The following is a 21349-nucleotide window of genomic DNA, read 5'->3' as shown; positions in this document are numbered from 1 at the left end:
AAGGTGCCTGCTCCCACCACTCGCACTCAGCACATCCTTCGCCAGAGCAGGCAGGCAAGAAAAAGAAATGAAAATCATCCAGATTGGAAAGGACGGTTAAATGGGTTAAATAGTCTCTGTGAGCAGATAACATGCCCTTATATATAGAAAACCTTGAAGACCCCATCAAAAATCTGCAGTAACTAATAAACAAATTCAGTAAAGTTGCAGGGTACAAAATTGACAAGACACAAACCAGTAGCGTTTCTATACAGCACTAATGAACACCTGAAACAGAAATTAAGAAAACAATCCTATATATAATAGCATCAGAAAGAATAAAACACTTAGAAATAAATTTAACCAATGAGGTAAAAGATGTGTACTTTGGAAACTATAAGACATTGATGAAAGAATTGAACACACAAATGGGAAGATGCCCTGTGTTCATGGATTGGACGAATCAATTTTCATTCAACCAGCTGACATTTACCTCGTAATTGGAGATTTTAGACCATTCACACTTGGTGTAACTATTAATAAGGTATACTTCCACTCGCTACCTCTCAGCTTCTGTGCAGTTGTACACGGATTACAATATATAGTATTATTTTCTTTTGCACTAAACTTTTTGTTCAAAAAATACTTTAGGGTGGCACCTGTGGTTCAGTGGGTAGGGCGCCAGTCCCATATACCGAGGGTGGGTTTGAACCTGGCCTCAGCCAAATTGCAACAAAAACATAGCCGGGCATTGTGGCAGGTGCCTGTAGTCCCAGATACTCAAGAGGCTGAGGCAAGAGAATAGAATTGCCTAAGCCCAGGAGTTGGAGGTTGCTGTGAGCTGTGCGAGCCCACGGCACTCTACCAAGGGCCATAAAGTGAGACTGTCTCTACCGAAAAAAAAAATTTAATGAGTTTTAAATTTTTACCCACATTTTTACCATTTCCAGTGTTGTTTATTTCTTCCTCTGCCCTTGAGTAGTTTCCTCACACACAAGCGTTGATTGGTTCTTAGTGGAAGACTTGAGCAGGATGCCCTGCAGATCTCAGGAGCTCCCCTCTCTGCAGCCCCCTCTGCCCTAGAATCCTCTCCTGGTCCCCCCAGCCCCGGCCCCACATACTCAGCCCACGAAGCTCCCTGGGCTCTCCCTGGCCACCCTGCCCTGCTGCGGAAACTCTCCAGGAAGGAGCTGGGGCACCACCTGTCTCCTCTCTCAGGACCCACTGTCTGCACTGCCAACATCCAGTGTTCGAAAACTCTTGCTTCATGTAGTTCATCTTGTCTTTAGTTGTTTCAGTTGGAAGGGCAGATTTCATCCTTGTTCTTTCATCTTACATGGAAGCAAAAATCCAACCTACTTGTTTTTCATTTAATTAGGTTTTCATCAAAGTGTGTCCCATACACAGAAGGCTGCATGCATTGCAAGGGTGCAGCGTGGAAACTCTGCACAGACTGGGTGTACCTGTGTGGCCAGCACCAGGAGGAGGCCTTCCCAGCACCTGGCCTGAGTTAGGCCCCTCCTGTCCTCTCCTTCGCAGCTGCTCATCATCTAATCAGGGAGTTGTTCACAGCTGCTTTGGTTCCCTCCTGTGCAACAAGGGTTATAGGCACAGGAGGAACATCAGGTCCTTCACTGGACATTGAGCCCCTGACAGAACACAGCACATACCAGGTACTTTCCAAATATCTTTTTAAAAGCCCCTAGAAAAATGTTGCAACATTTGATAATTATTTGTTATAGAAGTTACCATTCCTGTATCTGAAAAGTAATTTAAATGTTTCCGTTTTAAAATTAAACATGAATGTGGTTGAGGGCAGTTCCTACCCGATTCTTCTTTATGGAGGCGATTGTACAACATCTGGAGAGAAAATTCTCGTGACACAGAGGAAACTGTCGCTTCATCCAGCACAGACAGACCTTCTAGTGGCAACTGCAGAAAGGGCCTGTCTGCAATCAGGATCATCTTATCCGCAGCCTCAGCGTGAGCTGTGGACGGGCAATGAAATGGCTCAGGAGGTCCACCCTGAGGATGTGCTTCACAGCCCGAGCAGCGTCAGTGCCGAGTTCTGACAGTGTTGCGGGGACGCTTGGCTTGGCCCCGGCAACCATGGCTGGGAGACGTGGGAGAACATCTGACCTCAGCACAGCCTTCTAAGAGCTGGGGTCCCTGGGGACCCTTGGGAACCCTCAGGATGGACACCAGTTTGGACGGCATGGCTGAGCTCACGGCTCAGGCCTAGAGGGACCCACACTGAAGGGGCACTAAGTTTGTCAACCCAAGGCAGCAGATGGCAAAAGTGGAACCCTGGAGGTACTGGACACTTCTTTCTGGTTGTGGGGATTTGGGTCACACTATTAGCACAGCCTAAGCCTGTTTCCCAAGCCCAGTGAGGAAGGCTGTGGTCTGCACGGAGGCTGGAGCAAGACCTCTATAAAGCAGCTCCTTGAGGAGCTCCTGGAGATGGAGCTCCCAGGGTGGCCCACAGTAGCCATCCATGTCTGTAAAGAGAAGCCAGGAGGCCAGGGGGTGGAAGGCCTCTCCCTCCACTCTGTTCTCATGCTCAGCTCTCACACAGATTCCCATGATGACGAGAGGGCAGCCTGCCAGGCTCCAGGGGCCCTCAGGGAGGTTTTGCAAGAGGCCAGAGCGCTGGTCAATGGCTGTGCACAGAATCTCCTAGGTGTCCAGCCACAGGGAATGCTCAGCAGGGGGGTCTGTGGGTCCTGGTGTCCAGGGCACAAGACCCCCAGTCTCTGACACCCTCGGCATGCTGGGTAGGTGAGGAATCCCAGCCCAGCTTCTTCCTATGCAATAAGCTCAGAGACCAAGGGAACAGCGGCTTGAGGCCTTGGCCCCATGGCCACTTACTTTGTCCTAAAGATAATTTCTTGTCCTTGTCTTTGCCTTTTGCTTTCCCAGAATCTGCAACAACAGTGGGTATCTGTGTTCTGAAAGTCAAAGGTATGTAATAAGGTTTCAAAACACAGGTAAGAGTAACACAGACCAAGAACATAAAACATGTCCACTCAGCCTGTTCACAGCAAAGTGGCAAGTGCCACGAGCCACTCCACAGGCTCCCTTTGGGGGACCAGCCTCGCTGAGATGGGGCTGGGATAATGTCCCACAAGTTGGAACAGAGCAGAGTTTCATCCTTATCTGCCTATGGGGCAGTGCCCACCCGCTCTGCTCCTCCTCTGCACCCCCCAGGGGAGGGGACACAGCACCAGTACTTCTCCTGGGGTCAGGGGCACCCAGCATCCAGAATGGAAGACACTTTGCACTTGCCTATTTTAGAGGGAGCACACCCAGTGGTGGCCCAGCCTCAGGGACACATGAGTCCACACATGAGCAGTGTGAGAGGGAGACAGCACAAGGCCTTTCACCTCTCCATCGGCCAATCACTTGGCTCCTCCAGACTCAAAAGAGTTCTGGGGGGTCAAGCTGCCTTCCAGGCCCACCCCACCCCCAAAGCTACATGGGCCCCATGGTGCCTCTTCCTGCCCCTCCAGCAGCCTCTGCCTGACTGGGCCCTCCCTGTAGGGACTTGCAGAGCAGGGACCTGGCGCCCATCTTCCTACCCCTCTGCAGTAGCCCCTAGGGGCTTAGCCCAACCAAGGCAGCCCCCTACTCCACTGCAGCCAGCACCCGTCTGAGGGATACTGCCTGTCACCCCGGGTCTGTCCAGAAACTGGTCAGTCCCTTAGAGCATTCTGAGAAGCCCGATTCTGCGGATGGTACCTGTCTTCAGTATAGCTGAACAGCGGGAAGAGTGGCTTCAGATAGGCCTCCATGGGCTGCAGGACATGGCCCAGCCCATGTAGGCCAGGTGCTTTGTTCCTCACCTGCACATCCTCTGGCTCCTATCTCAATGGAGATAAACCTGTGCTCTAGGGAGCTCCCAAGGGGACCCCATAAACCCCAGCCCCATTTAGAGCAAAGGAGGGCTGCAGCCTGCCCCTGCCAGGAGCATGTGTAGCCAGCACTCCCTGCACCTGGCTGAGCCTCCAACCACACCTGCCCACTTGCCTCCAGTTTCCTCTGCCTGCAGCAGGGAGGGTCCTGCCTGCCAGGACCAGGCTCTGGGCATTGGGTTGCACTCACATAGGATACAATGTGGGGAGCTTGCTCCATGCTGCATGGAGTTACCCCAGGCCAGGAGCACCAGGGTATGAGACAGCGGTGCCCCACAGCCCTGCCCCCACCCCACGTCACTGAAGCCCAGCTAGGATCCTGGCTCTCTGAGGGTCTGGGAGGCCTCACCACGTCTGGGTCCTGGGCCGTGTCCTCTGCGTATACCTCAACCTGGGGGTGCTCTTGGAACTGGTGGGCACAGGCCAACAGGTGTGAGAAGTCAGCAGGGTTCACAGCCAGCCGCATCACCTTGCAGAGACCTGGGGGGACAGAGATACACCCTTTACCCCCACCCTGGGCTCTCAGCACAGCTAGGGCAGACTGAGGGTGAGTCGTGGGCAAAGGGCCCTCCCTGGAGCAAAGGCTGCCAGTGCTCTGCAGGGACCAGCCCCATCAGGGAAGAACCAACAGTCATCAGGGATGGATGTAGCCTGGGACACTCGTCTCCCTGCCCTGCTCCCCATTGTCATGGGCTCAGCCAACCTCTCCATCTCTGTGGGTGGGGGCTGGGCAGGGCCGTGCCCCATGAGACCTGGGCTCCCAGGTTGGGCTGAGTGAAAGGTCTGAGCTGCAGGAAGCCCCACCTGTGCCCCCACGTGTGGTGGAGTTAGACCCTGCTTCTACCAGACAGGCAGCCCCAGCCCCACCCACCACTCACAAACAGAAACTCACCCCCCACTGACAGCACCTTTCCTTTGCTGGCAGAAAAGGACTTGGGTTTCTCATAGACAGCGCAATACAGCCGGGACCTGCTGGCAGCACATAGCAGGATGAGAGGGGAGTCCCCAGGGAGCCACTACAGCCTGGCTCCAGGGATCTCAGAAAAGCTCCATGAGGCCCAGTGAGGCTGAGCCCGTAAGGCACACAGCCCCAGGTGGGAACCCCCAAAGCACGCACTCAGTAGGTGAGGCTGAGCCACGTTGCAGCCAACTGGCTGTACCCTCACACTGGAGGCCAAGAACTCAGTCCAGCCTCTGTTTCACTATCCACGGCCCCTCTGGAGATGGGTCACAGTGGTGGCCCCTGCCCCAGTCATATCAGCTTAGCCATCTCAGAAGGAACAGGACCCCAGTATCCCTAGGCCTCTGCCCCCTGGGTCAGCTGGGAATGCCATGTCTGTCCAGCACCCTTCTCAGGGACAACCAGAGCATCTGTAGCATCCTGAGACCACCTGGGGGGTGAGGTCTACGTCTCCCCTCAAGGCTTAGCAGGTTGGGGCAGCCTCAGTAACACAAGCGCAAAGAGTCCACCTGTCTCGTGAGTGGTGCAGGAAGAGGATCCGAAACATAGGTGGGATCTCATTCAGCAGGTTGAAATGTTGCTCCGTGACGCACAGATTCTGCCAAGCCTGTGTTGTGATAAACAGGAGCCCATGAGGCCTCAGGATGCAGGGATGTCATTGCACTATCTCCACCACTTCTGAAAGATGTCACAGCAGAGGTTCTGCACAGTGGCCCGGTGGGGCTGCTGTCCCTCTGCCCCAGCTGGGGACACCCCAGTCCAGGGCTGTGTGACTGCCACAGGAGCAGCAGAAGGTGAAGTTGGTGGCTTGCTTGGACTTGGCATCCTCTCTAGTTCTCAGTGGGCAGAAGCCCCCTTTGCAAGACACAAAGTGCACAGGCACCAAAAGCAAAATGACTTGGGGGAAAGTGTCCCAGCTCTTCCCTCCATCCTCCGTCTTCACACAACACACGTGGACACACATGGACAGACACAGGTTCATGCAGACAGGTACAGACACACACACGTGTAGACGCATAGACGCAGAGGCACACACGCAGACACGCACAGACACACACAGACACAGGTAGACACACACATGTGCAGACACATAGACACAGAGGCACACACGCACAGACACACATAGACACACACATGTGCAGATGCATAGACACAGAGGCACACACGCACAGACACGCATAGACACACACAGACACACATAGACACACACGTGTGCAGACACATAGACACAGAGGCACACACGCACAGACACACATAGACACACATATGTGCAGACGCATAGACACACACGTGTGCAGACACAGACACAGAGGCACACACACAGACACGCACAGACACACATAGACACACACGTGTGCAGACACAGACACAGAGGCACACATGCACAGACACGCACAGACATGCACAGACACACATGGGCAGATGCATAGACACAGAGGCACACACGCACAGACACGCACAGACACAGACAGGTGCAGACACAGAGGAACACACGCACAGACACACATAGACACACACGTGTAGACACATAGACACAGAGGCACACATGCACAGACACGCACAGACACACACATGTGCAGACACATAGACACAGAGGCACACACGCACAGACACACAGACACACACACATGCAGACGCATAGACACAGAGGCACACATGCACAGACACGCATGTGTGCAGGTGCACAGACACACAGAGACACACATGTGCAGACACGCACAGACATGCACAGACACACACGTGCAGATGCATAGACACAGAGGCACACACGCACAGACACGCACGTGTGCAGATGCACAGACACACAGAGGCACACATGCACAGACACGCATGTGTGCAGATGCACAGACACACAGACACACATGTGCAGACATGCACAGACATGCACAGACACACACGTGCAGATGCACAGACACAGAGGCACAGACGCACAGACACGCACAGACACACACATGTGCAGACACAGACACAGAGGCACACATGCACAGACACGCACGTGTGCAGATGCACAGACACACAGAGACACACATGTGCAGACAGACAGACATGTGCAGACAGACACAGACACACAGAGACATGCACATGTGCAGACACACAGACACACACACGTGCAGACACACAGAGACACACATGTGCAGACACACAGACATGTGCAGACAGGCACAGACACACACAGACACGCACACGTGCAGACACACAGACAAACAACACCACACCCTCACCCCAGGCCTGGGGAGCTTGGCACAGTCCAGCAGGCTGCCCTGGGCCCAGGCTCCTGGCTATCTTCCCATGCCAGGCATGGTGCCAGGGCTGCAATACAGTTTGGGCTCACCGCCCGCAGTGCAGGTGAACCCAAGGATCTCCCAGCCAGTTGTGAATGTTCACAGATGGAGTCAGGATTTTGAGATTGGAAAAATAAAATAGTTCTTAGAAAACCTTTTGTCGAAGTAGAACATACCAAGAGACAGTGGTGTAACCAAGTGTGAAAAGTGCGATAGTTTTCACAGGGGACAGAAAATGCTGCAGACTGCCCCATGCAAGCCGACTTCCAGCAGCTTCAGCTGGAGTTTCTGTCTGGCATCTGCTTCTCTATCCAGGCTGCTACATGTGGGGCTGACCCTCCTCCCTTTGCTATGAAGCATCTCACTACATGAACATGCCCCTACCTCATAATCCATCCTGTGGCCAGTGACATCTGGTGGCTTCCTGTTTGAGGCTATGCACTGAACATGCAAACACATGCTCCTTGCGGACCATGGGGAGCCCTTTCCCTGGGCACAGAGCCAGGTGTGGCCTTGCTGGGGTGGCTTCACCAGATTCTGCCTGGTGCTCCCAGTGGGACTGTGGACTTGGGGGGGTCTGAGGCTTCAGGCGCCCACCATCTCAACTCAAGGACCCATGTTCCCTTTGCCATCTTGGCCTTGCTAACAGGTGTCTAGCAGTATCTGAAAGTGGTTTTAATTTTTGCATTTCTCTGATTGCCATGAACTTAAACACCATTACAAATGTTTATTTTCTGTTTGAATATCTTCTTTGGTGACATTCCAACCTTGCACCCATCTTCTTATTGGAAAGCGACCCTGCTTTGTATGTTCAGGACACAGAAGCGCTCCGCCGTGTCCACTAGGACATCCTCTCCTGCTCTGGGGCTTGGCTGGTTAGACTCTTGGAGGCCAGGGCTGCCCACTAAAATGAGTTCAGGCTCACTCTCTGCCTCTCCCTCTCATGGTGAGTACCTCCTGCCTCCTGAGTTCAGGCTGGGAGGGGCTCCCCAGAGGGACACACCCCATGGGTCACCAGTCAGTGCTCACAATGCAGCATCACTCAGGTCATCTTTGCAGAAGCAGTGCTGTGACCACTCAGGGCATCAGAGCTGGGACACCAAGAAGAGAAGGGCGCCTGCAGGATGATGTGGACGCTGCCCATGCTGGCCTGCAGGCTCAGGCCTGGCTCCATGGGCTGAGCTCAGCTCCTCCCTCATCTCCTCAGGAGCTCTGTGGGCTTCAGGGTGCTGGTTTTACACATCTTTTGATAGATTTTCCCATAGTTTTTGATGCTACTGAAAATAGTATTGTTAAAAAAGTTTTCATTTTCCGCTGTTTGTAGCTGGCATGCAGTGTTTGTAGATCAACCTTTCAGGCTCTAACAGTGACCATGTTAGCTGTGTGAGTTGATTCCAGGGTCACCCCACAGATTGTCCTTACTGGACTCTGGCTGGACCGGGACCTGCAGAGTCTTCGACTTCACAGGTGCCTGATGGTGCTGGCCCAGCCCTCATATTGTCCTTTTCTAATCTCACTGCCCTGCAGTGAGCACAGAGCCCACATCAGCTCTATTCTCAGAGAGAACCTGCTTTGAAAACATTCTTCATTAGATTAAGGAAATTCCCTTCTATCTTATTTTTTTCAATCATAAATTAAGGTATTGAATTTTGAGAAGTACTTTTTTGGCAATATCAAGATTTTATAGTTTCTCCTCTTCCTCTGTTAATATGGTGAATTATATTGAATGATTTGTGAACATTAAGCCACAGGGAACATTCCTGTGTGCTCCTGATGGATTATCCCTTTCATAATTGCTGGGTTTTATTTACAGACATTTTGTTAAGAATCCCTGTGTTTGCATTGATGGGAGATACCCTCCTTTCTTGTAACACCCTTGCTAAATTTCAAGGTCAAGGTCCAGCTGGCCCCTAATTGGGAGTCAAGAGGTGCCTCTATCTTGCTCACAAGCACAGTTTAAAAGGCTGTCTCCTCCCTCCAATGCTTGATATAATTACTGGTGAGGCAAGTTGTATCTGAGTATCTTTTGTAGGAATGCTTTCAATAAAAGATTCCATTTCTTTGATACTGAATTTTTCAGATTTTCTATTCTTCTGTTGAGTTGTATTTTTTTGAAGAATTTGTCCATTTCATTCAAATTCAAACGTATGAAGTAAAGTTGTAAATATTCCCTAATTAGCCTTTTGATGTCTGTAGGATCTCACTGATGTGTCTCTTTACTATTGATATGGAGATTTGTGTTGGGGGGAGTTTCCTTTAGCAAATCTAAGCATTTATTGATTTTGTTAGTCTTCTCTTTGGAACCAGTTTTGCCTTTGATTTCCTCTGCTATTGATTTATTTTAACTTCATTGTAGATGTTATATTTATTTGTTCCCTTCCATTTTTCTCAGCTGTGATTAGTTGTTGTAAATCAAAGCTTAAATCAAGGTTTCTCTGCCTTTTTGTGTTTAAGGCTGTATGTTTCCTCCATGCCCTGTTTTAGACAAGTCTCCCAAGTTCTGATGTGCAATATTTTCATTCTCTAAGTCAGTTTAAAGTAGTTCCTAAATTCCACTGTGATTTCTCCTTTGACCAATTTGATGATTACATTGCTTCATTTCCAGGCAACTGTGTTTTTCACAGACATCTTTTTGTTGGTGGTTTGTAGTTTAATTTCGCTGTGATTAGAAAACCGTCTCCATCCTTGGGGCTCATTGAGGCTTGCCGTGGCCCTGCACGGGTCAGTTTTGGTCGGTGCTGCCCACACTGAGCAGCCTGGCCGGGCCTTGTTGGTGCACGTTGGTCAGGCAGATGAGGCTGCCAGCCGACCCCCACCTCCACCCTGCGCTGGCTGGCTTCCATCTCCTTGAAGCATCAGCGATTGAGTGAGGTCACACTCACCCCTAGGACCTGGGTCTGTCTGCTGCTCCTCTTCCATTTCTGTCAATAATGTTTTATATGTTTGAAGGTTTCCTGTGGGTGGGGCTGGCCTGTGGCCCCCTGCTGGGTTGACCACTCTGTTATTACAAAATGTCACTGCATTTCTTGTGACACGGTCTGCTGGAACACCTGCTGGCCTTCACCTGATTAATTAAAATTAATGTTCATGGTTTATGTGTTGTTTTCTCACATTCCACTTTCAACATCCCTGTATTCCTACATGTAAAGTGCACCTTTTTAAAAATCATACAATTTTTTAACTTCAATCTGGCAGTCTTTGACCTTGGGAATTTGGTCCATTTATACTTACTGTAATTATAATGTATTTGAACGTATACCTACTATTTTGCTATTATTTTTATAATCATACTGGAGCCATCTATTTTTATTTTCCAGTTTTTTTTCTCTTTTTGACTACTTTTTGAATTATTTTAGGGTACCCCCAGGTAACCTCCCTCATGTGTTAATTTGACTACTTCCCTGGTAGCTACAGAACCTGAGAATCTTAAATTCTATTTCATTCTTCCTTTCCTTTACATTGCTGTCTTTCATCTTAGTTCTACAATTTAATGCTGTAAGATGTTTGAATTATTGTCTTATATGGCAACACTTATCTCTGTGTACCTACACATTTTCCCTGAAAACAGAAAAAAACTCTGTTAAATACCTTAAAGAGGTTTATTTTGAAGCAAACGTGAGTGACTGCTGCTTGGGGAAACACAAACCCACGAGGCCTTGAGTAAGCGGACTCCCTGTGGCCAGCTTACAGTTTTGTTTTATGCATCTCAGGGAGACGTAATCACAGGCAAAATCACACAGCAGTATGTGGAAGGTGCACAGTGGTTTGGCCCAAAGAGGCCCAAGGATGTCCGGAAGTGGGGCCTGCAAGCCACAGGTGGGTTTAGGGTTCTTTAATGGGCAATTGGTTGAGAGAGTTAAGCTTTGTCTACAAATTTGAGTCAGGAGAAAGGAATGCTTGAGTTAAGATAAGAGGATCTGTTTTGCCTCATGCAATACCAGCCAGCCAGAAAAAAGGGGAAAAAAAGACCTGTTTAACCAGACTTGACAGATTTCGAGGTTCGACTTCCCCTTTGCTTTGCATGTCCTCACACTCCACATATAATTTGTCTTTTATTGACACCAAGTGTCCGTCCCGCCCATCAGTGCTGGTCAGGGAGGGCCACAAGGAGGCACATCTGAGCCCTCCCATCATGGCCACGATGGGTCTGACACTCCTCCTCACAGCCAGAAACTCAGGTCTTTGGGGTCCCTTGGCCAAGAAGGGGTCCGTTTTCTGGGTGGGGGCAGGGTTTCACTGCTGGCTGGCAGCCCTTGGTGGTGTTGCTGACTTTCTCCTGTCTGGGACCGTTTTCCCTCTGCCTGCATCTCCTTTTAACTTTTCCTTTATTACTTGGTGACAAAATGGCTCCATTATTGCTGGTCAGGACCATGTTGTGGTCCTGTCTTCATTCTGAGTGGCATGGGGGCCTGTTTTGGTTGGCAGTGTTCCCACACGTGGGGGTTGCTCCTCCCTGTGCCCGACTCCACAGGGGGTTTTCTCTAAGCATCCAGGCTGGGCCATCTGGCATCCCTGAGCCTGCAGACCCGTCAGTCCGGGGACGTTCTCAGCTTCTGCTCCACATCCCCTCCTACCATGTGAAGACGTGGAGTAGATGTGCCTTCGGCCTTTTGAGAGTTTCCCACCTCCCTTACCTCTTGGTATTGGCCCCTTTTTGGTTGCTTATAACAGAATACCTAAAACTGGATAAAATGCAGAAAAGGAATTAATTTCTTACATTTTTGGAGGCTGAGGCCCAAGGTCAAGGGGCCGCAATGGTTGGTGGCTATGCAGGCGTCCTGAGGCTGGGCGGAGCTGTGGCCGGCTCTCCTGTCACAGAGCAGTGGTCCCTCTCCCACCATAGCACACTGATCTTCTAGCTGTTCCACCCACCCATGAGTTTGGGGACAGATATTCAAACCCTTTCACCCCCAGCCCTCAATTGCACAAGCTTCTCGTGTGCACACACAATTTCTCCAGCCCCACCATCTCAGGTGTCACTCATCCCAGCGCCAACTCAGAAGTCTTAACTCTAGGGTCTCTCATCTGTGAGCCTGTGATGGTAGTGGTCCAGGCAGCGTCGACTCTCCCCCCCCCCCAAAAGGGATGAAAGGCAAAAAGAAAGGACTGACTGGCTGGGCAAGCTGACACCCAGTAGGCAGACCATGCCTCAGAGCAAGGACAACCTCTCCTGACCATGAGCGGCCTCCAGACACACTGGGCAGGTGGCCCATGGCTCTGCTGTGTGCAGCCACATGGCTGACTTTCCCGGGCAGCTGACACCCTGGTGGTGTTGCAGTCCTGGGCGTGGGTATGGTCCTGCTCCCAAGGCTGCTCTGGGTACTGCCCCGGCTGGGACTCTTATAGCTGCTCTGACCCCACATTTCCTCTCAGTGCTGCTCCACTGGGGCTCCCTGAGGTGGCTGTGCCTGCCACGTCTCTGCCTGGGCTTTGACATCTGGGTAGAGGCTGCCAAAGTCGCGGCTCCTGCCTTCTGCACCACCGAGGCCACAGGTCAGTCTGTACTGGGCAGTGTGAGAGCCCTGCGGCACTAGGCTGGGGGGCAGAGCTGGAGCCCTGAGGCACTGGGGGTACAGGGCTGGAGCCCTGCAGCACTGGGTTGGGGGTAGAGCTGGAGCCCTGAGGCACTGGGGGTATAGGGCTGGAGCCCTGCAGCACTGGGTTGGGGGGCAGAGCTGGAGCCCTGAGGCCCGTGGTCGGGCTGGAACCCGGTGGCACTGGGGGGCAGAGCTGGAGCCCTGAGGCACTGGGGGATGGAGCTGCGATGTAGCCATGGGCAGCAAGCCTGTGGAGGGTCAGCATCTGCCCCCACATTGACTCTGCCTTCCCAGGACTCTGGCCTGTGATAGGAGGGCTGCCTGGAAGAGCTGGTGTGCTCTGGGGTCTCTTGCTGTGTGAGCTGCAACACTCACTCACCACTCACTGGCCTCTGTGGCAAATGGGCTCTGGGCTATACCCCGGTTTCCTCTCCTGAACAGCTTTTTCACTCTTCATGTGGCCAAGCTGAGAGTTTTCCAAGTCTTCATGCTTTTCTCTCTCTCTCTCTTTTTTTTTTAGAGACAGAGTCTCACTTTGTCATCCTTGGTAGAGGACAGTGGCATCACAGCTCACAGCAACCTCCAGCTCTTGGGCTTAGGTGATTCTCTTGCCTCAGCCTCCCGAGTAGCTGGGACTACAGGTGCCCTCCACAATGCTGGGCTATTTTTTGTTGCAGTTTGGCTGGGGCCAGGTTGGAACTCGCCACATATGGGTCGGTGCCCCCTCCCTGGGCCACAGGCACCACCCCTTTTTCTCTCTTTTGAGTTCCATCTTCAAGTCATTTTTTCTCCTCCTTGACCTTAACACAAGCAGTTTAAAGTAGCTAGGTGGCAGCCAAGTTCTCTGCTGCTGGAATATTCTCCCAGATACCCCAGCTCATCATGCTCAAGTTTTGCCTTCCAGAGCCCTTGGCCAAATTCTTTGCCAATTTATAACAAGGAAAGTTTCGATCTGGGCTCCACTACCTCATCCCTCAGCTCCTCAGAGACCTGGTTGGAGAGGCCTTTGCTGTCCATATTGCCATTAGCATGTGAACGCGGTTGCTTGGCCAGTCCCTATAGAACTGCAGCCTGTCCCTGGCCTTGCTTCCAAGCCTTGCCAGAATTGCCCTGGATGCTCCAGACAGGCTCATGGAAACACAGGCATTTTCCAGGCTTTTCCTCCAAATGCTTCTGGTCTCTGCTATTGCCCAGCTCGGAACCTGCGGCCCCATTCTCAGGGTCATGTCAGCAAAACCCAGGCCTGAAGCCAGTTTCCTGTCTTAGCCCACTTTCTGTGGCTTAGAACATGTGAAATTGAGTAATTTATGAAGAAAAGAATTTATTTCTTACAGCTAGGGAGCTGAAAGTCCCAAGGTTGAGGAGCCACATCTGGCAAGGACCGTCCTCCAGTTGGGGCCCTGGGGAAGGCCAAGGTGGCGCAGGGTATCCTGGCGAGTGGCTGAGCATCTCACGTGTGGGCTTAGGCCTCTCCCTCTTCTTACAACCTGCCGCTCCCCTCAGGTGACTACCCACTAATCCACAAGTGGGTTGACCAGTCACCTCTTACAGGCCCACCTCTCAGTACTGCCAGTGGGGGTTCAGTTCCAACATGAGTCTCAGAGGGGCAGATGTTCGCCTACAGCTCCCTGTTCTGTCTGTTCCGTTTCCCAACCTCCCCAGTTTCTCAGGTGCAGCACCTTCTCCGGTCTGTGCCTCGGCACCATTGCCATCTTGGGCTGTGACCACACTTCCTTGATAGTTCAGATATTGGATTGGGGATGCTTGCAGGAGGCCAGTAGGTCCTTGAGGCTGCCTCCACCCAGGCATTGAGACACAGCAGATTCCACTGCCTTCCAGAAGCTTCCAGCTGAATCCCCCAAGGCCCAGGACCCAGTGGGCGCCCTTGAAGGGTGGGAGTGGCAACTGCTCCAGCTTCCAGCATGGGGCTGCCCTCCTCCTGGCTGCTCCAGACGCGGCTCCTCCCCTCCCCAGGGAGGCTCGTGTGCAGACCAGCCCCTATAGTGTGTGTCTGCAGAGTCCTCCTGCTGGAGGCATGCATCTCTCCAGGTCTCACAGCTGGTGAATTTAGGAAGATGAGTTTCTGTAGTTCACCTGGCTCTCCAAAGCCTGCGGGCTCCCCCAGTCCCAACTCTCCTACAGGTCCATATACCTGATTTCTGAAACAGCTGGAGGTGGAGGAGAAGCAGCCTGGAAGTGTGGCGGCTCCCACGTGTCAGGCCTGGGCAAGCACAACCCTGCACTAAGCACTGTGTGTGCTCCGGTATCCTTGGCCCCCAGTGTCCCTGTGGGGCAAGCCCTGCATTGTCTCAGTCACAGGGAGACATGGGCTGTGACCCACCCGTGTCCAGATCATGGGCCCCAGACTCACGGCCTGAGCCCATAGCTGGTGCTCTGGTCACAGATACTGCCCACCTGGCTGTTTGTCTGTTATCTTGCCCAATAACCACAACCTGGAGCAGCCCATTTTTTTCAGAGACCAGGTCTTGCTAAGTTGTCTAGGCTGGACTTGTGCACCTGGGTTCTAGCGAGCCTCCTGCCTCAACTACCAGAACAGCTGGGACTGCAGGTGGGTGCTACTCACCTGCTTTAGCCACTTATATTCCCCAGCCCGTCTCTGGCATCTTCCTCCAAGCCCCATGTCCAGGACAGGACTAGCCCCGCACATCTCTAGGTGGACATGATTCTCACCCAGGAGGTTTGCTCCCTCTGGGGATGCCTCACATGCTGATGCCACCATGGGGGAGTGCTCCCAAGGCCTGCAGTGGAGGCAGGGCTGCTGCCCCCAGTATGATTTTCCAGCCAATAAAGCCCTGTATGGAGGGATAAGAGAGCAGATCCACCCTGGAGAGGACCATGGAAGCAGCTGTGAGGGAAGGGAGGGAGGAGTTTCCACCAGGGCACTCCTTCGTTTTCTGTGATTCATGAAATTTCATTAAGTTCCTTTTCTTTAAACACTCCAGTTCATACCTACTAGTCCAAATAAAAGCTGTAATGCTCTGTAACCGACTGAGACAGGAAAGTTTCCCGGCCAGACCAGGGTCAAGGAAGCTCCTGCCCTCACCATGACCCCTGGGGCCACCTGGGTGTACAGTGCCATCCCAGCTGAGGCACAACCTCAGCACAGCCTCTATCCTTGGGCTGCTGTCAGGCCCTAACTGCAGGCTCAGGCTGGGCATGTGCAGCTGTGATGGCTAACCGTACTGCCACCTAGCAAGTGAGCTGCTCCTGTACCCACAAACCCGGTGAGGGTGCCTGGAACCCTGCAAGGCCACAGGGCTAGGAAAGGGCAGAGCAGGTCTGAGCCTAAGCTGGAGTGACATAAGGGACTCTCCTCTCTTAGGCTTGGGAACAGATGGCTGCGAAATCTGTCTCAGAGCTGGAGAGCAGGGGCAGATTCAGCGATGTCCCTGTACCTTGAAAGTGGCGGCCAACCTCTGCTCCACGCTGGTACGCAGGCTGGTGAGAGCCCCGTCCTGGCGCCTGAGCCGATCCTGCAGCTGCAGCAGGGCTGCTAGCTGCGAGCTGCTGGTGTTGGCCGTGGCCGTAAGCAGGACATCCCGCATTGCCTCTGAGGCCGAGCAGCTCTGCAATAGACAGGGAGAGAGGGGCATGCTGGAGCCTGAACTGCAGCTACTCTGTGCGAAGCGTGGTGGACAGGGCTGCAGCCCAGAGGAGGACTGGCCAGGCTGTCCTAGAGCCTGAAGTTGTGTGCAGTCAGGCCTGCTCCTTCTGCTGGCCCTTGTGGCTGGGTCTCCGTGTATGCCCACTGCGGAGACCTGGGTGGGTGCACACGTGAGCACTCTGAGCCACAGGAGCACGTGGTCGGCAGGTTCTGTTGGCTCTGCAGGACAGCCAGGCCCCGGGGCCAGATCTTCACCCACTGAGCAGCATCCTCAGGACAGGGCCTGGCTCTGCCTGGAAGGAAGGACCCCCAGTGAGTGACCTCCCATCCCAAGGTGCACAGATGCAACACACCTGAGACAGTGCCAGGAATTGGCAGGTGGTCACAGGGTCCAGGGTGCCAGTGCACTCTACCAGCTCCAGGCTGGCGGCCGCGGCAACATCCATGAGGCCACTGCCCAGGGCCACGTGCAGGCACTGCAACAGCACCTCAGACGCCTGGGCCAGGAGCCGCCGGGCCAGTACCATCTTCCGCTGTGGGCATAGGCTTGGCTCAGGCCAGGATCCGTGGGCACAGGCCACTTGAGGGGTGTGGGGGCAGCACTACCTTCAGGCCCTCGTTTTTCTTGCTCTGCTCTCTGGAGGCTGCTGTGTCAGCCGGCAGGTCCCCTTCCGACTTTTCAACGCCCTCTTCCTCACCTTCCAGCTGCAGAGATTAGAGGCTGTTCAGCTTAGTGCCCACCTGATGAAACACACTCAGCTGTCGGGGTGGGCAGATCACCCCGCCCTGGTGTGGTCGACACTGTGGGGTCCCTGGGGAGGGCACCACAGACCACAGGCTGGCCTCAACCCCACACTAGCCTGGTCACACTCCTGGTCACTCTGGCTTAGTCCTTTAGAAACACCTTCCTACTTGGTGCCACAGGGTGGGGCTGGAGGGTGAGCTAGGGAGCAGGCAGACCCCAAAGAACTTGGATTGAGAGGGAGCCTCTGGACTCAGGGATTGCTAGGTATCACAATCCTAAGTCTGTGTACACCCAACAGTAAAGCTTTAGAACATATGAAATATCAGGCCAGATGTTGTGGTTCCTGCCAGCACTTTGAGAGGCTGAGGTGGGGAGATCTGCCCTTATACGGAGGCACCTGCCTCACCACCCTAGCCACCTGGGTGCCAGGAGTTTGAGATCAGCCTGGGCAACATATCTATAGACACTATCTCAAAAAAAAATTAGCATGTTAAGCAGTTTGGTGAAAATATTTCAAATTATATATAAAACCAGCACACCGTACCCCATGATTGAATTAATGTACATAGGTATGATTTAATTAAAAAAAAATTAGCCAGACAGGGTGGTGGCACCAGCAACCCTGGCTACTCAGGAGAGGGGGGAGGAGGATTACCTAAGCCCAGAAGTTTGAGGCTGCTGTGAGTTGTGTCTCAAAAATAAACAAAAACTATATAAAACATTGACAGAAATGGAAGAGGAGCAGCAGACAGACCCAGGTCCTAGGGGTGAGTGTGACCTCACTCAATCGCTGATGCTTCAAGGAGATGGAAGCCAGCCAGCGCAGGGTGGAGGTGGGGGTCGGCTGGCAGCCTCATCTGCCTGACCAACGTGCACCAACAAGGCCCGGCCAGGCTGCTCAGTGTGGGCAGCACCGACCAAAACTGACCCGTGCAGGGCCACGGCAAGCCTCAATGAGCCCCAAGGATGGAGACGGTTTTCTAATCACAGTGAAATTAAACTACAAACCACCAACAAAAAGATGTCTGTGAAAAACACAGTTGCCTGGAAATGAAGCAATGTAATCATCAAATTGGTCAAAGGAGAAATCACAGTGGAATTTAGGAACTACTTTAAACTGACTTAGAGAATGAAAATATTGCACATCAGAACTTGGGAGACTTGTCTAAAACAGGGCATGGAGGAAACATACAGCCTTAAACACAAAAAGGCAGAGAAGCCTTGATTTAAGCTTTGATTTACCACTAATCATAGCTGAGAAAAGTGGGTGGGAACAAGTCAAGGAGAGCCTGGAGGCAGCCAGGTGGCCAGGGCAGGGCAAGTACCTCTGTGCCAGGGCTGACCCCTGGTTCAGGGCTGATGCCTGCCCTGCCCACAGTGCCTCCTGGCAGGGTCCTGTACCACTCTCTATGGGAGGACCCCAGATCAGTGAGGAGGGTATGGGGGCTCCTGGCTTCACCTGCCTGAATCAGAGCTACCTTGCAGGGGCTTAGCACATTCCAGGGGAGGGACCGACATCAGTACACTGAATATATGTCAAGTCCTGTCCCAGGTCCTGAGGACTTAGGACACACAACATCTCAAGGCTGACCAGAGGGCTGCATGGTCACCTGGTCAGGGAGCTGCCCCAGGCCAGGGTCCCATCCCAGAGGGTGTCTTCCTGGAGGAGCTACAGTAGGGTGGGTGCTGTCCAGGATGGGCAGGCAGGAGCAGGCTTCCCTGTTGGGGGGGGGGGGCTTTCAAGGCCCAGAAGTGGCCTGGGGCGGGCTGAGTGCCTGGGTGCCCTGGTAGCGGCTTGACTGGGTGGGTGGGCAGTGTGGGAAGGGCTCACCCAGCTGCACACTTGCACAGGGTCAGCACCCAGCATGCAGGCCATCCAGGCCATCCAGGCCATCCACGAAGCTTCTGAAGAGCCACTGAGGCAGGAGAGACACCAGGAGCCACGGCCTGCTCCCCACTCACCAGTGCTGGGGCTGGGACAGAGGTGGCTTCCTGTGTGAGGGTATGGGGCGTCCACAGCCTGGCCTCCTCCCGCCCACTCTGCACCAGGGCCCTTGTTCTCTTCTTCCCTTCTCCATTCTCTCTTACTTAGCTGCACCCTTCCCTGGGGAGGATGCCTGTCTCATGCCCAGTTTTACTGCTGAGCGCAGGGGAGTTTTCAGCCTTTGCTTTTATTTTAGACATCAGAGGGATGTTTATAGCCAGAGTTGAGGGAGAAGCCGGGGCACTTACCAAGAGGCACTCCTCCCAGTAGCAGGTGGGGCGCACAGGGTCTGCCTGCACTGCCAGCTGGTGCAGGGCCCTCCCGGCCAGGCCCAAGAGCTGGGCACGGATCTCCACGCAGCCCATGCACAACGGCTGCAGACTCCCCAGCTGTGCCAACACTGTGTGTGCCAGGGTGCGCTTCAGTGCCAGCCACTGCTGCAAGGATACGGACATGCTGGGCTGCCACCCTGCGGCTACAGCACTTCTGCCCACCTCCACCCTCTAACACCACCTGTGAGTGGGGCGGGGGTCCCACGTGGTGGGGGAGGGTCTCCAATGTTCCCTTGTTTAGCTTCAGAGATCACTAACAAACCAGGTTTAAAGCTGGGAATATCTTTGGCTCATTTACGTTTACATCAAATTAATTTAATTCATATTCATGATATCTAAAGAAAGTAATTATTTGAGGCAGATATAGGCGCAGGAAGGAGGGCTGCAGGGTGGCATGGAAACCCCCATGCAGCCTGTATTTTATCAGCCAGTTCAGGGCCTCAGCCAGCTGATAGTGTCCTTCCTGCCCTGTGCTGCTCAGGCAGGGTCCCCTCCAATCCACACCGCCAGGCCCCTGATGGGACAAGCCCTGTGGAGCACCCCGGGGCGTGCGGTTACCAGGCCAACAGGTGAGTATTCGTAGGTGCTCCTCAAGTAGTCAGCCAGAAGCTTCTCCAGGGAGCCCTGTTCCAGCTGCTGTGCTTGCATCTGCTCCCAGATGACCTGCAGCATGTCCAGCGAGGCCTCCACCAGGCCCAACTTGAGGCGGGCAAGCTTCCGCATCAGGGGGCTGTTGACATCCTGCAACTGACAGGGTAGGGCGTGGTCAGAGCCCCAAGCCAAGGGGTCCCAGCCCACCAGTAGCTGCGCAGAGGCAGTGAGGAGGGCACAGGTCTCCTGAGCACATCCTGGAAGCCACCCACCCTCAGTCTGTCCACCTGACCTGTCCTACACCCCCAGATCGCCTCATGTTCCTCTATGATCTCTGGCAGGACAAATCAGTCCACACTCCCACAGTTGTACTAAGTGGCATCAGAGTCTACAGATGCCCTTGTCTGATTTTGTGCAGCAGGATCATCCCCTGGCCCTCCCTTGCTGCTGCAGGCCAGCCCCGTCCTCTTTCTGGCCACACAAGTCCCCTGTGCAGCATGATGTATCCCCGACTGTGGTTTCCAGTTTGGCAGCTGCAAATGCAGCAGCCACAAACCACGTGCAAGAGTTTCCGTGGATATTTGCTTTCACTCATCTTGGGTAAACACCCAGGATGGAAGGCCAGAGCCCACGGGAGGTCTATGTTTAGATTTTTGTGAGGCTGACGCTCTAACCAGCCGTGTGGCTGCCCAGTCCCACCACAGTGTGCAAGGGCTGCAGTGTCTCCACGTCCTGATGACATTCACTCTGGCCAGTGCACTTGTGATGGGGATGCAGTGGCTTCTCATAAGGTTGTAACTTGCATCTCCCTACCTGACTAATGGTGTTTATCATCTTTTCATGTGCTTATTTACTGTTACATATTCTCTGTGAGGAAATGTCTGTTAAGATAGTTTGCTCATTTTTAAATTAGGTTGTTTGTTTTCTTGTTAACTTTTGAGAGTTCTCTATATGTGGGTCATTACAAAAGTTTTGAGACACACAAAAATCACAAAACATAAAATCAAAAGGACAGAAACAAATGAAGCCTTCCCGCCAACATTGATAAGCTTAGAGAGTTGCTATCGACTATTTCCTGAAAGTGAAATAATGGACCATAGCAGGGTCTGTCTCAAAACCCACGTTCGCTCTCAGCACCTTTATCAGCCACTCTATCTGGAAATACTTTCTCCCGGGCTATGGCTCATCTCCTCATTCTCTTAGTCGTGTCTTTGAAGAGAAGTCCAATTTCTCAATTTATTCTTTCATGACTCATGCTTTGGGTGCCGTGTGTGTGTCTAAGATATCTTTGTCAAAGATATAAGGTCATATACATATATATATATGTATATATTTATAAGGTCACAAAGGTATTTTCCTTGTGTTCTTTTTTTTTTTTTTTGAGACAGAGCCTCAAGCT

At 52.8% G+C, this 21349-nt stretch overlaps 1 protein-coding gene across 1 annotated transcript in view; it reads right to left on the bottom strand.

Moving 5' to 3' along the window:
- The window catches only part of CFAP46 (cilia and flagella associated protein 46), a 116351-nt gene that overhangs the window by 9353 nt on the left and 85649 nt on the right, over positions 1-21349 (bottom strand). Inside the window, 11 exon segments of the mRNA XM_023515629.1 lie at positions 1806-1967; positions 2851-2930; positions 3721-3842; positions 4243-4373; positions 4786-4862; positions 5364-5461; positions 16090-16260; positions 16652-16831; positions 16905-17039; positions 19276-19464; positions 19918-20106. Of these exon segments, the coding sequence (XP_023371397.1) occupies positions 1806-1967; positions 2851-2930; positions 3721-3842; positions 4243-4373; positions 4786-4862; positions 5364-5461; positions 16090-16260; positions 16652-16831; positions 16905-17039; positions 19276-19464; positions 19918-20106 (1534 nt within the window).

This window comes from Otolemur garnettii, unplaced genomic scaffold (assembly GCF_000181295.1).
Source record: "Otolemur garnettii isolate 467f Iridium unplaced genomic scaffold, OtoGar3 scaffold00075, whole genome shotgun sequence".
In the NCBI taxonomy this organism is placed as follows: domain Eukaryota; kingdom Metazoa; phylum Chordata; class Mammalia; order Primates; family Galagidae; genus Otolemur; species Otolemur garnettii.
The sequence above is the reverse complement of the archived record's forward strand: the minus strand, read 5'-3'. Positions and strand labels throughout refer to the sequence as shown.